The following is a 21,360-nucleotide window of genomic DNA, read 5'->3' as shown; positions in this document are numbered from 1 at the left end:
CGGACTTAACCTCCCACCAAGCTCCCATGGAAACGGAAGAGATGAGGGAAAAAAAAAAAGGAGGAAGCTGGGGCAGTGGCAAGTTACGAGGGAAGAAGAGAGCCGAGCGGAGTCGGGCGTTTTTATGCACAATTGTCTTTATGTCAAAGCTGCTGTCTATATTTTCAGGCTCCTCTGACACACACGACCACCTGCCGCCGCCGTCCTTCGCCTAAAGCCAGCCTTTTTACTGATTCTAATCAGACAGACAGCAGTCACAAGGGCTTCTTTCTTCCAACACAGCTGACTTTCCTCCAGGATAGTCAGTCAGTTTTTGAGCGGATTTCAAACCCTTACACATTAAGATTAAAGAAAAGGCAGCCTCTGCATTGCAGTTCCGACTGTGACCCACATAATCTGTCCTTCCAGAGGCATTCCAACATTCTTGCTCTGCTCTGTAACCTAATCTAATAGATCTCCAACCATCTCCCAGGGCTGAAGCTGAGAGACTCAAGCGTGTTCAGCCTAACCAAATAAAGACAGCTGGTTTGCATGATGAAACAGCCAAAACAGAGACAGAAGTTCAAATCCACCTGTTGCGACTGGTCCAATTTCTTGCCAAAAGCACATCATGAGGATGAGGGAATGTCACAAACAAGTTTAGGAGTTTCAGAGAAGCAGGGAAGGATTAAAGACACATGCATGGTTTTTCTGAAGGTCAGCATCTCTCTCTAAGAGTACAGGAATTACAACAAAAATGTAAATCTGCCATAAAGGAATTTTGCTCGGTGAAAGCAGCTCCTAAAAAAGTTGTGGTTGTACCATCAGCCAAAATGAAAGTGAAATTTGCTATTGCATCCATCTAAAACTGCCATATGTTGTACTGTGGGGATTCTGTCCTTCGGCAGGGACAGGAAAACTGTTCAGAGCTAATGTGAATTTATGTGGCGCTTACCCCAAAACACTGGAAGAAGATCTGTTCAAAGGGAAGGAAAAGAAGGAAGGGAAGGCTCACCTTCTGAGGTTTGCTCCAGTGCATCCAGTGTAGGCTAAGTGTTGTTTCTTTATTAGGTTTCTTTAATGTTTGACTTTTCCAAGACTTCATAGTTGCTGTTTGGGTTTATATGATAATGTCTACTAAAACCTAGTGATATTTTAAAATTTTCTGTCAACCTGAAACATTTTTAACTTAAAAACACTGTAGGCCACTGGATGACCGCCCTAGCGCCCCCACCACAGGGTTTAGCATGTTTTCTGGGGGAAATCCTGATGTTTCCCCGAGAAACACACAGAAAAGATGACAATGTTCATCTATTAAATGAATAAAACTCCAGACATAAATCCAATAGAGAAGATCCACCATGCCACTGCATTAGTGATGATTCATACTGTGATAAAGATGTCATTTGTAGCAAGCCCATATCCTTTCTCGTTAGCGGAAGAGAAGGGATGACTGCAGTTTTTTCTGTAAACGGCCTTTAAAACGCCTGATCTGCCGATTCTGGCAACAAAGTTTCTAAGTTGGAAACGGTGGAGTGACTTTTGTTAACCGCACTCGTGCAGACATGACCTAGTGGGCGTCAGTCAGCCCTCTCTCATTACAGAGCAAAAGGCTGATTTTCAGACTTTTGTAAAGAACAATATCAGTGGATAAGATTAGTTTTACAAGTAATTTCAGCCTGATCTCCCAAAATGAAGAAAATAAGAGTGGATTCATCGGCCGATCAGTGCATTCCTCTTTCTTAGAAGCGTTCATAATATATTGTGTGAATTGTGTTTTAATCAAAACTTCCACTGTAAAAAGTTTGATTATTTATGTTAGACACAGAATAAGACTTTCCTTCTTTGCTTTGCAGACCAAACTTGCCGTCAGCTACAGATGAGCTCACTCCCTCCTGTGCTGTTTGATGAGGCAGGACTGATCTATAAAACCATTTCTCAATCCGTATCTTATATAAATTAGATACAAAATGTGGAAACAAACACCGAGGCATAACTTTTCACCACAAAGAATTGTATTTTAAAGATAAAAATGATGTGGAAGGAGAAGTCAACTGATTTTTAACCAACTGAAAGGGAAATACTGCATTACTTTTTTGTTACTATAAAAGGGATTCTGTTGAGGATGGCTGTGCTTCAATAATTCTACTGCCTAGAAATAATTTTTCTTTTTTGAAATGCAGCTCTTAATGGTGTACGAGGTGTTTGTTCCAGAGAAATGGCACGAAGTTTCGGCCAAGTCAAGTGCACATGAGATAAGTGCATCTCATGTGCACACCGTCAGGTGTGGAAATAAGAGCTTAGTCATGCAAATAACATGCTTACCGAGAGTCTGCTTTTCCTAAGTTGGCTCCAGCAGGATGGAGGATTGTCTGGTTCTTCGCCATTTCCACAACACATTTTGTGTTTAGCTCCTTTTCTGTTAAACAGAAAACAACAAATGTGTTACTACAAAAACTCGAAGCACTTGATTATGTTCAGCAACAAACAAACCTGCTGATGTCAGACCTTCTCAAGAGTCGGTGCTTTTCATGCCGGGCTGAATTATTAGCTCTGTCTTTTCAAAGATCTTTCGGCTATTTTAAGGTACGCAGCATGAGTTCAGCATCATAATGATTTTTCTCTTGAGCACAAGTGAGCAGGCAGGGAAATAGAATCTGAAAGTGACCTTTTACCTTGGACTAGGCAATGTGGCTAATCAATAAAACAGGACATGTTGAGTCATGATGCAACACTTGACGTTCTGAGCGCCAACTAAACTCAGAGCTGGTCCTTGAGCTTAAGTCATCCAGGTCCAAAAAAACAATGTTCAACAATGTAAAAAATGAAACATTCATATTGACATTTTGGCAGTAAAACTCATGTGTCATGTAGCTCCTACTTTAGGAACAAGTTTAAATAAATACAATACAGAGCAAAAGTTTACAGCCAAGTTAACCAGAGGAGTTTATTTCTGTTAAAGAGTAAATTTTTCTTAAACACTGATACAATTACTGATAACTGTATCACAGCATTATCATCACAGCTATTTATTTTTAAGATTATGAACCAGGGCACAAAAACGCATAGATTTAGTTTTTCTTATGGGAAGCTTAAAGGGAATGAAAGCCCTTTCCCACAGTCATTTCTGAGTACAGCTAAAAAATGTCAATACTCTCCCACATGGATACTAATCATCCTTATGACTGCATCACATTAAATTTACATTTATAAAATTTGAATAAGAGTTCCTAAATCTATTATATTTCCTTTTAAATTTGTCGGTATTCCACATAAACCTCTGTTTAAGGGATAAAGTACCACAGGGCTCTGAGCTTGGATCACTGCAAATCAATGAACGAAAAAGACGAAAACAACACAATTTTTATAACATTTGTTACTTGCAAGCTTCAGCCGCTTTTATAAGATAATTCTGTGACAAACAAGACAAACTGAACCACACTTAATTACCTCTAACGTGGTCTATTTTAACTCAACACTTCAGTTGCTACTGACCAAAAAAATAAATAAAAAAAAACCTATAAAAGGGGCACTTATCACAATCAGAAAGCATTTTTAAAAGACGAGCAAATCAAAACTGTAAATGTTACAACTTGAGTTAGCAAAGACAGTGTGTGGCTTCCCCTCTTTTCTCTGGGTGAGGATATCCTCCTCCTGCACCCTCCCACAGAGTTAAGAGGACAGTGGGAAACCTGCCTCCCAACAGCAAGCAAGTGTTTTCCTGGGACAATCAGAAATGTTATCCTACAACAGGAGGAGACGTTCATTGTCCCCAGGTTATCAATGTTGATACAGTAATCAAGATGCACTAAACCTTTCTTACAAATGAAGTTTATTTAGTACATAATATATCAAACCAGGCTATTCAAAATGTCACAATTTCTGCTGCGCAACTAATTCAATTCAATCATAGTCAATGTGACACAGTTTTTTTTCTATTTGCTAACATATTGAAATAACACCATCTCCATTTTGCCAAGGGCTTAAACGTAGAACTGGTAGATTATTTTAAGAATGCAATGAATGTTAATGGACTGGAACAATTTTATTCACTATAGTGAAGTTGTGATGTGTGAGCATGCAAGGACGGCAAACATCAGCAAACGAGTTAGTACAGGAAACTGTCAATGGTTTCAATTCCTTTCTTCAACAAGTACTGCTTTAACTACTATTACACAAGTGTGGTTTACGAATATAAAGGCTCCTGTTGCTTTTATGACAGAGCGGTGACAACTATTGACTGTGGATTTATATTTGCGGTACAATGGAATAGCCATTGAAGATGGCAGCTGCTCCCCACGTGCTAAAAAAGTTGAAAAAAAAAAAAAAAGTTTTTCAAAGCGTCTGAAAAAGCAACACACTCCAGTATGAAGAATGGGAGCATTTTAAAAACACTTCTTGTTCTTCAGTTTCAATACCTCAGCCAATAACTACAGCAACTATATCTTCTTGTAGTTGCTGCTCAAGTTGACAGGTGATTCTTATAGGCCACATTTTACCAAAATAATGTCAAATGCTCTGAGACACCGATCTGCTGTTGGACACTACACATGAGATTACCTAAAAATCTAGGGGTAAGGTTAAATAATGATGAATTAGATATTTGTCCTTCTTCGTAAGGTGACGATGTACGAGCTTTATATTTATATTAGCAGAGAAAAGCAATGAGTGTTTAACGGGGAAACCACCAGTTACTCTGGCTTAGAAAAAAACAAACCTATATTTGGACTTTTTACATTTTAATTTTTGACAGTTCTATAGAAAACAGAGATGTTTTCATTCAGTTTTTACAGCCTCTGTCTTCTCTGCCTACATTACCCATGTCATAGCTACTGCCCTGACCGTTCTTCCAGCTCAGCCAAGGGGAAAGTGTGATACAGTATGATTCAGAGGATAAATGCACCCATTGCTTGCTGCCTTTGGCTGCTCCATAACCCATCCCCATTTTCCATTTAGCTCGTCCATGGGCTACCTAGCAAGCTGAGGTTTGGCACAACAACCCCAACTCCAGCCAGGACGTCCGCTGGCTGCGGTGCTGCCGTTGCTACGCCCGAGGTGCACTGTTCTTCGAAGGCCAACGCCATGGGAACGTGGAGCCTTACGCAACGTTAGCAAATACACATTTGGACTCACTCCCTTCCTGCCTTTGTCCGGCTGGGCAGCTAAGCCCATGTCTCCTCCTCAACCTGGGATTACACAGGGACAGTGGCCTCGAGGTTGTGGTTTCATGCTCACAGGTCTGAACTGGGGTACAATGCAAATACAGAGAATGCCATCCTCCTCACTGCCAACTACTTTGAATGCATCTAAATAGATTGTGTCTCAGATGTGGGATTCTGAATAAACGCAACTTGTACAAAACTAAGAGAAGGAACTTCCTTTTCTCAAGTCTTGTTCTTCTGCTGCCGAGAAATGTGCAACAATAGGTCTATTCTCCAACAGCAACACGCAGACAGAAGCGTTATTCACAAAGAAACCACCGGGAAGGCACTTCTGGAAACATGGCAGTGCCTTCCCTGCCTTCAGCCTTTCCATGCCTACTTCCTATTAAAACCCATACTGGTGCATTTTTTCCCCCTATACAGGAAGAAGTGATGAGTAATGGATGACTTTGCCTTGCCAGAGTGAAGTCTCCTACCTACTTCTACTTGGAGAAGAAAACAAAAGAATATGTTTTGACTGACGGATGGAAACAGCCAGTTTGCACTTGTGTCTTTCAGGTCAGTGAGCAGGCTGAAGAAGCAGAAGCCAGTGAGGCCATAACCAGGACCTGGTTGGACAGAACTTATCGAGAGATATGAGCAGAGACGAGATTCTGACAGGAAATCCCCCTCTGTCATCCATCCAAATGTACCTGATGTGAAGAAACTGCCAGAGGTAACAGTGCATTACCTTGCAGAGATTTCCACTCAGGGTGCCAAAAACCACAAATATACCACAGTTCAGAACAGCTTTAAAATGTCCCAAAATTGATTTGGAAAAAATTTCATGAAACTAATCCGCTGTCTGTAGACCTCCATTTTATAACTGTGCAAGATGTTTTGACGTTGCCATGCAGACTGTACTGGAACACAGAAAGCACCAAAACAAGAAGGAAACTTGTTCTGGCCCAATATTTGTTGAAGGCAAATTATATGGACTCATCTATTTTCTTTAACAAATCTCCAGGACAGATCTCAACATGAGCCTCACCAGGTGCAAGGTTCACGAAATGAAGATTGAGCACTTCAGCAACGCTACAGCTGAGCCAAGGTACGCCATGCCCTCCTGTACAGAGCTGGGAGGTGTGTTGTATGATTAGTCAGAAGTTTTGGCCAGGCCTGTCTCAATAAATCAATTCATATTGTGACAAAACGAGCTCAATAATTTACATTTGGATCATTTATCGTTTTTTTTCTCTTTCTACTAAAACCTGGATGACAAAAGTCTTTAGTTTGGTGCATTGGTCTCAACTAGATCATTTTCTGAAGGACAACTTTGTCAACAAAGACTTCCATAGCCATTTTATTTGTGGTTTTATTTATTTATTTATTTTGTATATTTAAAATGTCTTTCAGTTCTAGATGTTCGTTAGAAATTAACGTTTATTGATCTTTGAGAAAGTGTTTTTGCATCATTGTGGAAAAACACAATGACGTTTTTGCACAATGAAGTTTTGAGACGTGAAAACGATCTCAAAACAACAAACCAAGCAGACTGGGGTAGAACATGGGGATCCTTCGCACAACGACAGATTAAAGCAGAAATCATTAAAAGTAATTATTTTGATTCAAAAAACTGATTTTGAGTTGAATCTTGAGTAAAACAGTAAAACTCTCGATTTCTGTTCTAGTTTCCCCACATTGGTGCAGATGGTGAACGAGAACAGCGTGGTAGCTCCACTGTCTTGATCTTGTGACTGACGGCTCCAGCTCCAAGTAGAGGGACGCACTGGGGGAATACATGCGATTCATTCTGCCAGTTGTCAGTCAACCTCTCTGCCTCCCCACCTCCTCCTTTCACTGGACACATGGTATCCCACGGCACAAACCCGACTTGGCAAGCAACCAGGAAATGTCATCTGTGCCTTCCTTTCCTGCTCTGAAAATCTGCTATGTAATTGCGTGAACTGGCGGAGCGTGAACGAAGACTTGCGCGACACTGTGCCTTTGTTATCCGGGCTTTTCTGAAATTAGACACATGGATGTAACAACATGTAGCAGCCCTGGGAAGCTCAATGCCGTTTGTGAGCGTAAACGAAAGCCGTCTGTTAAGCAGACATCGCAGTGCAACTCCAGAGACGCTCTCCGACCAATCTGGAGGTAGGAAGCTTGTCAGACTGAGTGGACGTTAAGCCGGAATACCTCCTATTAAAAACTACTGACTCTGCTGTTGCCTTTGGCAGAAGATAAATTAAATACAGACACTATTGGCATCTCAATCAAGCAGCAAAACAGACAAGGCGTTCAGTCTCCTCAACGGCGGATCTCACACAACCGCTTGGCTTTAAATCTATATGGGTGGCAGGCGTCTATAAGAGAAGCCCTGTGGCAGCACTGTATAAACACATGCCATCCAGACCAGCCAGGTTACAGCCCTTCTTTTTTTCTTTTTTTAATACATCCACAGAAGCTCATTTCCCTAATGGCCAGTGATTTCTGACCTCTATCTCATCTCCAGGAAATTAAAACAGGGAGACACGCCGGTCTCCTGTGGACAGAGTCTCAGGAAGGAAGATGCCGTCTTATAATGGTGAAGCTGAGTCAGGGCCTTTATGAACCTGATAGGCAAAGGAACTCAAACAGCAAGAGGCAGAGAAAAGCCTGGACTCCAACATGGACAAATAGAAGGAGAGTCGGCAAGATGGAGCAGGGAAACAGGATCATATTTAATACCTGGGGGTGAACCTATGGCAGCTTACTGGCCGATTACCATTTTTTTAAAATGCCTGAACTGCCAATTCCGATTTTGGCTGATACCTGTTATTTGTTGGGGGTTTTTGTCTGACATGTTACTACGGTAAATATAGGCAAGAAAGTCGCTGAGCTGGCAACAGTGGGATGGCTTCATGACCTGATGAGCCTGTCTGTCAGTCAACGCTCTCTCATGGGAGAGCAAAAGAGGGCAGCAGCTGATTTTTAGACCTTCGCACAGGTGGATGAGATCAGTTTCCCATTCAAGTATCGGACAATCATTAATCTCCCATACTAATCACTAATCTCCCATACTAAGAAAAATGGAGAATGTTTATATGTGCACTCCAAACAAGAACAAACCACAAACAAACAAACCACTTTTAGCTCACATTCTCAAAACTTTCTACAGAGTTGTGGTTTATTTTTGTTTGTGGACAAACTGTGTCTCACATGGTAGTACAGCTGCCCTTCAGAGGACAGTAACAGGAGAAAAGAAGGTAATTTCAGTGTCCCTACATTTTGTAAAAAAACATTTCCTGACTCCTTTTCTTGCCATTAACTTTCTGAACCAAGTCCATGTTACTATTTTTTTATCTGTCTTTATCAGTGTTTTATTTTTTTCCAAGTAATGGAAATGCTGAATATTTCAGTTTGCAATTAGGATCCATTAAAGTGACACTGAATCGATTTGCTATGCCAACCTGCATACCTAGGAACCAAGGATCGCTGCAGTGCATGAGCAATTTGATGGCTCACAAAGGGAATGTTGATCAATCTGATCACAATAAAAACCCTCTCACCTCTCCTGTTCATGGGCCGGACCCGCACAGCCACCTTGACATTGGAGTCATCCAGGCTGGGTTCACCCATGCTGACTTCTAGTTTGTTCTGGTTTCTTTCTCCAAGTAGGTCCAAAATAAATTAACTCCTCAGCTGGGCGATCATCTGAAAAGGCTGGAGATGTTGCGCTAGCCGGGGTGTCGACCAGCTAGCCCCTCACTGTTTTGCTCCATGGAGTAGACATGTCCTCGGGTTAAAAAAAAAAAAAAAAAAAAAGGCTGAGTAGATTCCCACAGGAAATCAGTCTCCTCTCCTTATTTTCTTCTTCTGTTCATATTTCAGGTTGACTTAAATCCACACGGGCCTGGGAGCTGGAAGAAAACAGAGTCACACGGGTTAGGTAAGGAGTCAATGCAGCCGATGTTTGTGAATGAGAGGGAAATGTATATTAGCTATTCGTGAGGGGAGAGAAGGGCTAGCCAGCTAATTTGCCCAGGAAAACACTGGAGGAGCAGCGGAAGGAAAGGGGGCAAGTTCCCGGCCTGTTCTCTCATCTGGCAACACAACACCGCTGAACAACAGCCGGCCGCCGAGCGACATACCCGAGCGGACGTATCCCGGAGTTGACACGGCCAAGCTGCGAGAGATGAGCAGAGAAGAGCCCGGCCGATGATCCACAGCTTCCCCAGCGGACCCGCTGCCTCTCTGTCGAGCTCCAAGCTCCCAGCAGCATCCGCCCTTCGTGCTGACAGGCTGCCCTTCACAATAAAAGCGCAATCACGTCTGTCAAAACCGCAGGAGTTGCGTTTTGAACCCACATGGTTATAAACAGGCAACTTTTCAAGAGCAGAACCCACATTAACCTGCCCGTCTGAATAGTTTTAAAGCTTTTACAACATGTTTACACTTTTTTTAAAGGTAACTTTCACTCGGGTGGCTAAATTACTGGATTAAGTTAAATGAATTGCACGTTTCAGCTAGTCTAGGTAAAGACGGTTAGCTTTAGGTTTTTAACCTTCCTCGTGCAAAGCTTTTGATGTTGTTGCGATTTTTTTCACTCGCCGTTTCCACCCGGAACATTGACCCGCAGGCCCCCCGCCTGGAGCCGTTACTTACCAACGAGTGAGTGACGTCGGCAACACTCCGACCAACCAAGAACAATGGCAAGTAAACTACTTCTGTTATTTGGTTTTCAGGTAAGAAGACAGGGAGAGACTTTACCAAATGTGATCGCGAGGCCGGCTGGTCAGTCACGCGACACTTCCGTTGTCCAGCGCCCACCACTTTGCTGAACTTCCCCAAAACTTTCAAAATAAAGCTCAGTAAGACAACGTCTGTTCAATTGGAGGCTATCAAAGTTCCCGACCAGTTTTCAAAGTCTCCAAATATCTTTAGTATCCAGATGTTTAGTGGCACACCAGGCTTTGGACAAGCATAACAATGTCTACCTGTATTTGGTTTAAAAGTAAAAGAAAACGTGGAAATTGTAAGTGATTGAGCCCCTGACCTCCAAATCCAACATCTCTGTCGAGTAGATAAAACAGCATAGACACTCAATTAATTGTGTTATATGTTGTTTTATTATCGCAGTTAAGACAAACTGCTTCGGTTTCATCCGTAGTCATATGAAGATTTCGTGTTAAACATTCATATTCCTATAAGCAGTCCACCATGTTTAAATACCATAACCTCTGACGTTTGCAGGTATTCATAGGCCGATGACAAGCTCTCTGTGTCTTTATGTTATAAGAATAATAAACATGCTCATTAATGCAAAGGGGACTCAACAGCTTTTTTTTTTTTTTTTTTTTTTTTTTGAAGACCTAAAGAGTGAGCATTTTGCGACACTTGCTGGGCAAAAACCGAACTGGCATTGCAAAGGGGTCAAGAGTTAAAGTAATTATGTGGTTTCAATAAGCGGTTATAAATGGCTGCTGGTTTATTCACAATGCACCACATTTAAAAAATGAGGAACCCAAATGTTATGGTAATTATCTTAGATGTACCATGAGGAAAAAAAAAAAACGTTTTCCATCCCGAATATTAAAAATATCTCAATAAGCATCAAATATTTAAGGCTAAATGAAAATCTCAAAATATGTTCAATGTCCAGGCGTGTTTCATTGGCCTAACTTAATGATGTGTTAGGGATTTCAAGTGCAGTTTTCAGAGTACATTTTGAAATAGGCTCAGGGCCCATTAGAGGTGCGCCGCTAGAGGGCGCAAGTCGTTAAGATGAAGCAAAACGACAGTGGAGGTGGTGCTTGAAAACACACAAGTACTGAAGTTGTTGAAGTTTGTGAATGAAGTTGAATAATGGAACGTTTCTGTCCACATGCTAATACACTGAATATATGTTTACATTGCAGATAATAATAAAAAAAAGTAATAATATAATACATACAAACAAACAAATACATTAGTAAAACATTTGCAAAACCCAGCCTGGCATACTTAGGTTGTTACTACTGAAAGTGTACATTTTCTCCAAGCACCTCTTGATAACTTTGGATCGGCTCAAAATGCAGGTGAGTTTTTAAGAACAAATCCTTACTTACAATAATAACCTGGCACAATAGACCAGCCGTGTGCTGAGGTACGCTTCAGCAGCAGCAGGCTCCCCTTCACAACCCAACGAATTAGATTAACATTCGGCCTGATCTGCTCAGCTATAAAATCTCTTGGCGATCTCACGGTGCAAAAACATTTAAGAAGACATAAAATTTCCGAGGCTCTCGCTTCTGCGCCTAATCTGATTTGTTAGAAACAACTGGTCCAGGCAGGCCTGATGTGTGGCAGAGAACGTAGGTGGGAAAACCTGCATACTATTCTGCTTAAGATATGTAAATTAAGTCAGTGTTACTTAAGCAAACAAACTAATGCTGTGTTGACAAAAATAAGCTCAAATCAAAATTAGGGCAGAAATTAAGAATGACATAAACACATATGTAAATTAGAATATGAAACTTCTCTTCTGTGTAAGAGATAATCACTTATTGAAAAAACATTTTACTCCATTCTGTTTAAGAACAGAATGGAGTGCAATGCAAAGAATTACAATAATGACACAAATGATAACGACAAACCTTCCAGTTTACAATTATGCAATTATTTGTTGGTCTATAAAATAAAGTTGTGAACAAAAATTAGAAAAAGCAGAAGAGGAGTAAATACATTTACAAATGCATGCCCTTTTTTAATCTAAATCATTTCCATTTTTTATTTTAGTTATAATGAAATGTTTTCATATATATATCTTTTGACCTTGTCATTACCTGTTCTAATGAGCATTTTCCAGTTTGCCTTAATGCTTTTGATTTGGACCAATCAGGCCTCAGTAAATGTCTTTTTTTCTCTCTCTCTCTCTCTCTGAAATGGCCTTGTTGTACAAGCTGACTGCATAATTTATCAACTGCTTCAGAGTTTTATTTCTCTGAGGAAGCTTTAGCTGAGGAACGTGATTTCTTTTCTAATCCAAATTTCCAAACGTTTCAAATCTTAAAGGGTTGTCTTGTTCCAATTAACTTTGCCCTCACAGTCTTTCAGTCATCCATGCAGATGCGAGAGGGTTAGGGTTAGGGTCATGTAGGGTCATTACTAATCCAACATGCAAGAACAGTTGATGAGTTGAAGACTAATCTTTACACAAAGTTATATTTAGAATCCCATTTGCTATTTCTAGACAGCGTTTGTTTTTCTCAGTGATATTCCTGCATGTGGCCTAATGGGTTTCCTTTTCAACCCTCTGCGTCCACTGGCTCGTCCTTTCACTCTGCAGAGGCCACTCTTCATGACGTGTGTAGATATGTAGGAGCCGAGCGCAGGGGGATGTCAAATGATTACTGGAACACGCCACTGCTGTCTTGAGTTGGGGGAATCTGGATTTAGCTGATAGAAACTGGAAAAGTGAGGCTGAGCAGCTTCAAGGGAGGGGAAGAGACGTCAGATGTGAGGAGAAGTTATAACAATATACGTTTATATATTAGAAATCCATTGATTCTGACTCAAGCTGGTTATTTGAAGCAAAGCAACACAAAGGATGCTGTGGTTAAGCTCTCCCAAGTGGACTCCCAGTGAAAAGGGGACAGAGTCTTTTAAGATTGCGAAGAACTCACGATCTGTTTGACATTGGTCACCTCAAGTCCACATCATTCAGTCAGGTAGATGATGAATTAGCAGCTTGATGTCTGCCTCGCACAGATCCAGAAAGTGGAAAAAATCTGTTTTTAGTTGCTATAAGTACACAAATAATAATTTTGTAGACCAAGACTGAATACTGCAAAAGCACAAAACCTTATTAAGTATTTTTTTAATCTAATTTCTAGTGCAAATATCTTAGACAAAACCACCTTACCGTCAACCTCCAAAATGTCTTTTAATTGGAGATTTTTTTTTAACAAGGCAAAAGTGCAAAGCCTCAAATGTGTCTTGATCCATAATAATTTACATATCAATTTCCTGCAAATCTCTGTTTTATTCTTTTAATTAATTTATTGCACATTATGTTTTGAGCACACAAAATACACAAAAACACACATTTGTTGTATCATCTCTTTAGTTTTCTAAAATTTCTTATGTTCTTTTGGACTCTGATCACTTTTGACTTGACCATGTGGCTCGTGACAAAAAGAGTTTGTGCAACACTGCCCTAAGGTCCAAAGAAGACCAAAGAGCCCCGGAACTGATGAAAATTTAAAAGAGGTGCTGTAGCATGACCTTTGAGAGGTCATTCGTTCCCCAGTGACACTGAATGAAAACAATTCTGCATATCAGAATGGGTCCAATTTCCTCCGCAAGGATGTAAAAGACTCAGCCAGTTATCTGAAATGCCATGTGGCAGTTGTTGCCTCCAAGGCTGACGCAACCAGTTATTAGGTTTTGTGTGCAACTGCCGTTTTGATTTTAGATTTTTTTTTTTTCAATTTGAAGTACTTCTCATCTTTATTTAGAGTGATAAGTCAGGAAATGGGATGAAACGAGAAAGGAAGACATGGAGGAATGGTCTCAAAGTTGCAGCACCGCAAAAATAAAATCTTAAGTATTTCTGGTCTCATTTCTTGTATCTTAAGATAGTTTTGTCTTGAAATAAGATAAAACTAACTCATAAGTAACTTTTCAGCGCCATATAGAAGCTTGTTTTGAGTCAATCATTTTTCAATATCCGTTAAAAAGTACTAGCTCTGCTGGCAGATTGTTTTACTTATTAGAAGACATTTTTCACATGAAAATAATCTGCCAGTGGAACTAATACTTTTTCATCAATATTAAGGAATTATTGACTTTAAAAAGTTGTAATATCTTGCTGAAAAGTTACTGGTAAATCAGTTTTTGTTTTTTCAAATGACATTTAAAGTAGAACAAAAAAAATACTTGGTAAGATTTCGTGTTTTTGCAGTGAAGTCGAAGCCCAAACGGCTGATACCTGCTGATACCTTTTCACATGTCGGTTCAGGTTGGTTTGCTCTCCTTATTTAACCCACTGAATTAAATTATCATTTGAAAACGTTTGCTTTTTGGCATCACTCAAGTTGTTTTTGCTGTTAGATCTCCTTAGATGATCTGATAACTTGAAGTGTGACGTAAAAAGTAGCAAGAGATTAAATCTGTGAAGGCACCAGTCCGTTTTTCCCAGCACTGCAGATTGGTTTCGATTTATGACCGGGGCCGGAGGAACTGAGGTTATGGATATAACCGCGATGCTTAGCGTGGGCTTGTGAATGCATTACATCAGTGATGAATCACTGAAGGAACTAGCTTGTGTGTGTGTGCGTGTGCATATGTGCTTCTGCGCACATGGGTGTGGTTATGAGCGTGATAAGGGGCGAGGGGAAGGTCTGACTCTTTATCTAATGCTTTGTTAAGATGACACGATAATAGTAATTGTTCCGGCCACTAATCAGACCGGTGCAGGAGATGGTGTGTGTTTGTAATACCTTGTGGGGACCATTTTCCTGACACATACCAAGTTGTGGGGACCCACTGCTCCTTGTGGAGACTGAATCCTGGTCCTCTCAAGAGCCTGGGCCCCTCAAAGTTTGGGTTGAGTTTTGGTTGGGTTAGGTATGAAACGGGTAGGGTAAGGACAAGGATGAGGTTTAGTCTGTAGAAATGAATAGAAGTCAATGGAAAGTTCCCACAAAGATAGCCATGCAATCGTGTGTGTGTGTGCGTGTGTGTGTGTGTGTGTGTGTGTGTGTGTGTGTGTGTGTGTGTGTGTGTGTGTGTGTGTGTGTGTGTGTGTGTGTGTATGCGGTAATGATTTTCTAAAAATGGGCTCTTGGTGATCCTTCCAGTTCAATCTGCCCGTGCTTTTATTTAAACACTGCAAAAACACAAAATCCCACCAAGTTGTTTCTTGGGCAACCATCTTAGTACACTTCAAATAAGGCAATACTAACTTAGAAGTAACTCTTCATCCCCCACACCGACCTTTTATTGGTTGTTTATTTATTTGTTTGCTCTTCAATATGTTTGCATACAACTGTGTGTGTTCTAGAGTTGGCTTGGCCATTGCAAATGCTGCTGAAGTTGTAATGTGGTGAGGAATGCGGCCAGTTGTTGTAAAGTTCTTATTCTGCTGAGAATAAAACTCGAAAAGTGCTCCTTACATTAGCTTCTGTGAGCTGTTTATCTTAGGAGTTACTCTATGGTTTATATCTACATTCCAGTTCCAGAGCGCCCCCTGCGTGTAGATTCCTTAATAGCGACCATCAGTACAGATGTGTTACTCAAAAAAGAAGGAAAAAAGAAAATACACAAAGAAAGTAGAATACAGTGGATTCTGACAAACAGTAAGTTTCTTTTTTTCTCTCAAAAAATCGATCTTTAAAAAAAGAAGTAGAAATAGAAGCTTGTTTTAACTCAATCATTTTTAAATATTGAGATTTTTTGTATTTTCAGTGTAAATTAAATCCAATCCATAAACTTTTGCTGGAAGTTAAAAATCTTGCAGTATTAGTTTCTAATTCATGCCATCACTCCAGATACAATGAAAAAAAAAATAAGCCATTTTTGTTTGTTTCCTTACATAGTCATTTCACTTTATTAAGTGTCTGAATGTCTTGACATTTTTTTCCGTATTTGTCTAACAAGTTTGTTTTTTCCTCCCTCAGAGCAGGGAGAAGTAATTTGATGTATTAAATGGTGGACACTAACCCAGTTTTTTTCTTATTTTCAGCTCACCGGCAGCAGTCACAACAGGTTACTGGAGCCAGCTGGTGATTGGACCGCTGCTCGGCCAAATTCCCCCATGGCACCAGGGGGAGAAGAGACCTCATCGAGTGATGCCCCTCCATCAGCGCAGGGTCCTGCACACACCAAACCTGCACACTTTCAGTACTTTTTGATAAGGATGTCTCATCAGGGAGAAAACTACTTACACTCTTTACCCTAAGGTAATCACCTCTCTCACTCTCTCTACTTACACTCAAGCAAGACTCAAAGAAAAAAGCAAGTGAGAGGAAGATTCTAGCTGCTTCTTTTAAGAAGTTTCATTAGTCATAGTTTTGAAAAGCCTACACCCAGGTGAGTGCTTTCAAAGGCCAAGTAGAAATATCTTGACACATTTTGTATCTATGGAAGATACATTTATTTTCTGCAAATCTGTGTGTGTGTGTGTGTGCGTGCGTGCGTGCGTGCGTGCGTGTGTGTGAACTCCTAGTTGTGCAAACCTGTGTTGCTGTTTTAGTAACCGATTACTCCATTCTCTCTTTTTCACACTCTGAAAAAATGTTTATTTCAGCCCAAGCTAAAATAAAAATACCGTAATTTGTGCAACCAATGTTATTAGTTTTGTTCATGCTATAATTCTGCTAGGATTTCCAATCAACTTTGACTTCTTATGGATTTTCTTTCTGCTACCTTCAATTAAAACAGGGATTAACAGAGATAATAGTTTTCCAGTCAATCACTCTTTCAGCAACTCTTTTAGAGTACGAGTTATTTTCATGATCAAACCCTGCTTTAAACTTGTAACAACAATCATCAGCAAAAGCCTTTTGCAATTGCCCACAAGTTGCTTGACTTGAAAAGACTGTGCGTAATTTTGGATCTGGTTTTACGACATTACGTCAAAAAAAAAAAAGCCTATCTCTAAATTTATTACGCGGACATATCATCTCTGCCAGCCCTAATAAACTTGGGAAAACAACATCATTCAGTGACATTTAACATCTGGCCTGAAATTAGTCAAACTGCAGGCACACAGTCACGACCCCGGAGATGTGATATCATCCTGTCAATTACAGCAAGTAAAATAGTACATCAACTCCCCCACATGTCCTAAACTAAAACCTCCAGCCCACCAAACTCTAATGGGATCTCAAATGGTGTATAATAGGATTGTCTTTAATGTCTGCGGCTTGCGGTGGGTTAGAGCCGCGGTTAGTGCTGTTTGGATGAGGGCAGCGGGGTTGGAGGTACAGGGGGCTAAACGTTGAGTCTTCGTCAGGAGACGGGGCGGATGGCTAAGGCCCTCGCCGCCACACGGGCATCCATTACGGCGGGCTCTATTAAGTTGATGGCTTTAACAGTTTTATGGATATGGGCTCATTACTGAGGCAGACCAGGATGAATACATTTTCTTTTATGGGAGGTTTTTGGAAAATTATGTTAAAAAAAAAAAGTCCATAGTTTCCAAGCTAATGACAGAATGATCTAAAAATCTAAAAAAAAATTTTTAAAAAAAGCTAAGTGACTGGTATAGTTAGTGTCCTTTTTGAGATTAAACATTTTTCAGAAAAACTGTTAAGATATGTAAAAAATGCATTTATATTCACAAATTCAAAAACATTAGTTGGTTTGCTTAAATGTTTAGCCAAAGTTGTTAACAGCCATTGTAAAAGGGCCAAAAAGTCACAGGTTGCTTTTTGATTGCAACATAGGCGGTTCTACAAATTATATTAATCAAACTATTAAAACTACAGCTTGTAACTTTTATGTAAAAGAAGTTGGGTTTTTTGTTATATATTTGTTAAAAATATCACTTTGTCATCATGGCATAGTATAATCTGTGAAAAAAAAAGTTAAGCCACTCTGCCTTCTCCCAGAGAAATACACTGCTTAGTCAGAAAGCCAATCAGAGCCAGAACAAAAATAACTCTGAGTCAAATCAAGTTCAAATCTTTCTGTCTGTACCTGCTGGAGCTGTGACAGTGCATGTGCAGTGCGAATATTTGTCAGTATTTATGCGTTGGGGAGACACAAGCCAGCAAAAAGCAGCGAAAATTAGTGAAAAGCAGCTCCATCATCGACTACTCCTGCATCGACTCATGAGCCCGAGTGCTTCCTGGGTCCACGGTGTTCAATATAGACGCTGCAGGAGTTTGTTTGGTTCGTCTCACACATCACTCACAGACAGGGTTATTTTCAGACCTGGTCTCTGATGGTAAACAGCAGGTTAGAGGTTAGGAAACAGCTTTCCTGGTGGTAAAAACAAATGCATTTCACTGTATAACTGATCCAAGTATGTTCAGTCTGCAGCCGCTTTCAGCTCTTTTTACTGGGAGTGTTGAATTAAAACCTGTGGCTGACTGAATTCCATGAAAAGCTTTAAATGTGCGCAGCTTTTTAAATTCTGCACATGGCTGTAGAGTTAAAAGAGGGAAAACACAACAGTATGAGTTGGATTTTAATATTTTCCTTCTAGTTTCATGACAACGTAGCACTGGGGCCATGCTAAATGCTATCATTTTTATTTTCTTAGCGTGGCCCTAATACTCTACGATCTTTCAGTAATAAAAAATTATTTTAAGGTAATAATAAAAAAAAAACCCCACAAATTGCAATTTGGATTCTTCTGGTTTTGTTCATTATTGTATAGTTTTAACAGTGCAATGTATTTTCCACCCTCAGTCTTGATTTCTTTTGTTTTCTGTTGAATTCTCCAAACCAATGTCATTAAAAATTTATGGAAAATGTTTTTATATATAGACAAAAAATGCAATAAAAGTGAGAAAAAAATACTTTTTAAAGCATTTTTCTACAGTTACGGTCTGCCTGGATTAAACTCAGCTTTTGAGCAACTTTTTTCATAAAGCTTTAATTTCTTTTTCTGTTGGTTTGAGTGTGCTTTGTGGAAAAGGTGAAACTCGAGTCTGTATCAGCCGGAGACCTTCCTATTAACATTCTGCTGACCACAACGTTCAGGTTTACGGGCCGGAAAGCGGAGATGAGGGGACACGAATGAGGAGGACAAAGACAAATGAGAGCATAAAATAAAAATAGATGAGCTCCCAGAATCAGGAAGGGACAGTAAACATACGGAAAATGATTTTGTCATCAGATACGCCCGTCCGTCTCAGCCTCATTTGTGCAAGGATGCAGACACACAAAAGGATGACAAAACAGGAACATGTGCAGTGAGCCTTTTTCAAAAATGGCTGACTTTTCAGCAGACCAAAGAGATTAATTATCTTCCTGCAAAGATGCCTGCACTATCTCCACAAATCTGCATGGTTTCAACCTACATTCTCAAGTGGATGTACATGGATGTGATTTTGTGATGCAGGGTGTTTTCACACCAGTAGACTTGGCTCAATTAGGAATAAAAGTTGCAACATTATCCTACATTTTCATTTGGTTCTGCGCTCTTCACGCTGCACTGTGTCAAATCCCGACCAATTGAAGAAACCTGTTCCCCTCCTCGCCTGTGGTGGCGCTGCAACAAGAACTACTGAAGGCAGCAAGTGCAGCTTCCTTCTTCACAAAATGTGAACGAAAATGGAGTTTTAGCGGTTTCACTATTTCTCTTTCGCCTTTGGTTAAAGACCAAACCAATGACCAATTTCTCCCGCAAGTGTGAGACTCTCGTGTTTGTTTTGGTTGTTTTTTACCCAGAATGCCCCGCGCTATAGTTTACTTCCTGCATTTGGAGCAGTCTCCAGTCCACTTGCATCTGCATTAGGCATTTGAACTGGAGAGCTCTCTAGGTTTGTAGGCGGACCAGAGATCGCTTTTGATTTGATTAGGCGTTCACACTTCCACAAGCGAACTGGAGTTTCGAGGCAAACAGACCAGAGTTGGGTTACAGTGGACTAAACGGGTCTGGTGAATTCACCCTTTGCACGTTCCATCACAAAAATGTTTGCTCAACATGAAGTTCAGACTTTGCAGATTTCTATGAAATGTGGCATTTTGGGACTTTTGTTTGAATTACCCTCAACATTATTTCAGCTGAAGAATCAAATCCCTTCTGTAATTTCAGAGCCATTTCGCACTTTAAAGAGCGTTTATCCTTTTGATTAAGAGCTTTGTGCGACCCAGCAATTTCAGACACAGCTGCAAAATGTGTTGCTTGGTTGTAAGTCGACAAGTCTTCTTCGTGTTTGTGCGTGTGTGTGTGTGCGTGTGTGAGTTTGTGGGAGAGGGAAAGAGAAAGACAAGGCGTCTGAAGCGAAGCAACCAGGGAACACTGGTTGATAAAGTGTTTCTGTTCTTCGCTCGGCTGAATACCAATCACTTTCCCTTTCAGATAAAGCCTGGAGACGGATGAAAACTGACTTTTCAGTGTATGCGTGCTTTTTCTTGTAAATGTATGTAAGGATGTGGGACTGGGAAGCTTTTTTTAAACAGTTCTGCAGCATCGCTGATCCAGCAGTCCTTGAGTCACGGCTCTCATCTTGGGTCTAACTGACCCGACAGGAGGGAGAAACGACTCCGAACCACTGAGCTGGGCATCTCTGAGTCCCCGATGCGTTGGCCTGCTGTCCTCCTCCTGCTTTCTTAGCTAATAGTTCTGACCTCTATTAGTGCCTCCTCCTCCATTCCAGCTCCAGCCCCCATCAGTGACTCACCTCCTCCATCCTCTTCCACAGATGGCTCTCACCTGTTCCTTGACTTCCTGCTTCTAGAAATGCTTCTTTTTCAACCCTCAAGTCGTCGCAGCGCACCAAAACTAATGACGACGTGAGCAAAAAGAGCTCTTCTCTTCAATTTTGCTGTGCCAATACGCCTGAGAAGAAAAGGCAGGCCTGCATGATGTCGACCTCCAACAGCAGCTGCGTTTTCAACGAGCGTACAATTGAGCAATTTGACCATTTCGAAAATAAATTTGCTTCATGAAAAAAACGCTTATTTTGAGAGAGAGGGAAAAAAAGCATGTCGAGATTAGTTTATTTTGCAAAGCTGCAACAGAAACGCTTTTTTGCATCACACGAGTCACATGATCGACAGCCTTGTGTTGCCACTGGCGCAAACCGTGAAGAAGATGATGACAGGAGTCAACAGGAGGATGATGAGGCGGCATGTTTTCTAATGACTTATCTGAAAAAAAGTCAATCTTTTTTTTTCAGTGACCCTAATCCACTTCCATTTTCTGGTTATGTTTTTACACTTTTATTGTACAGATTTACCTCCACGCTGTTCTGAGTCGCCGCGTGAGCACTGTGAGAGCAAACAAAAGAAGGAAAAGTGGACCCGTCGGAGGGAAGAGGAAAACGATTCCAACCCAAGATGAAGGCTGCGAGCCAATTTCCAGGCGACCTAATGTTCGTGAGACAGCAGCAGCTGCTGATACCGTTAGAAAGTTTGAGCTTTGCAGAGCCGTAGCCAATCTTCCTCGACGCAGCCTTCAGAGAGTAGCTGACCCCAGGTTGAGAAGAGGCATGGTCTCCATGATGGAAAACCAATTAAGGAAAACTTTGAAATGCACACTAAAACAAGCTGTGACTGGTGGCACCAAGAGCAGCTTTTTGATTACAGTAAAGGC

General features: G+C 40.7%; 1 protein-coding gene across 3 annotated transcripts in view; it reads right to left on the bottom strand.

Moving 5' to 3' along the window:
* The window catches only part of kif13ba (kinesin family member 13Ba), a 40,544-nt gene extending 31,620 nt beyond the window's left edge, over positions 1 to 8,924 (bottom strand). For 2 of the 3 annotated variants that reach the window (XM_055044764.1, XM_055044765.1), the window contains exons 1-2: positions 8,675 to 8,924; positions 2,305 to 2,398 (exon numbers count right to left, since the gene is read on the bottom strand). In XM_055044764.1, coding sequence (XP_054900739.1) covers positions 2,305 to 2,398; positions 8,675 to 8,744 — 164 coding nt within the window. In that variant the 5' untranslated portion in view covers positions 8,745 to 8,924. Of the gene's footprint in view, positions 1 to 2,304; positions 2,399 to 2,472; positions 2,547 to 8,674 lie in introns of those variants that run through there. The other variant, XM_055044766.1, reaches the window with a different exon arrangement.
* Positions 8,925 to 21,360: the final 12,436 nt, after the last annotated feature.

The sequence above is a fragment of the Poeciliopsis prolifica genome, unplaced genomic scaffold, assembly GCF_027474105.1.
Source record: "Poeciliopsis prolifica strain line A6 unplaced genomic scaffold, Auburn_PproV2 SCAFFOLD021, whole genome shotgun sequence".
Taxonomy (NCBI): Eukaryota; Metazoa; Chordata; class Actinopteri; order Cyprinodontiformes; family Poeciliidae; genus Poeciliopsis; species Poeciliopsis prolifica.
This window is presented reverse-complemented; position numbering and strand designations above follow the sequence as displayed.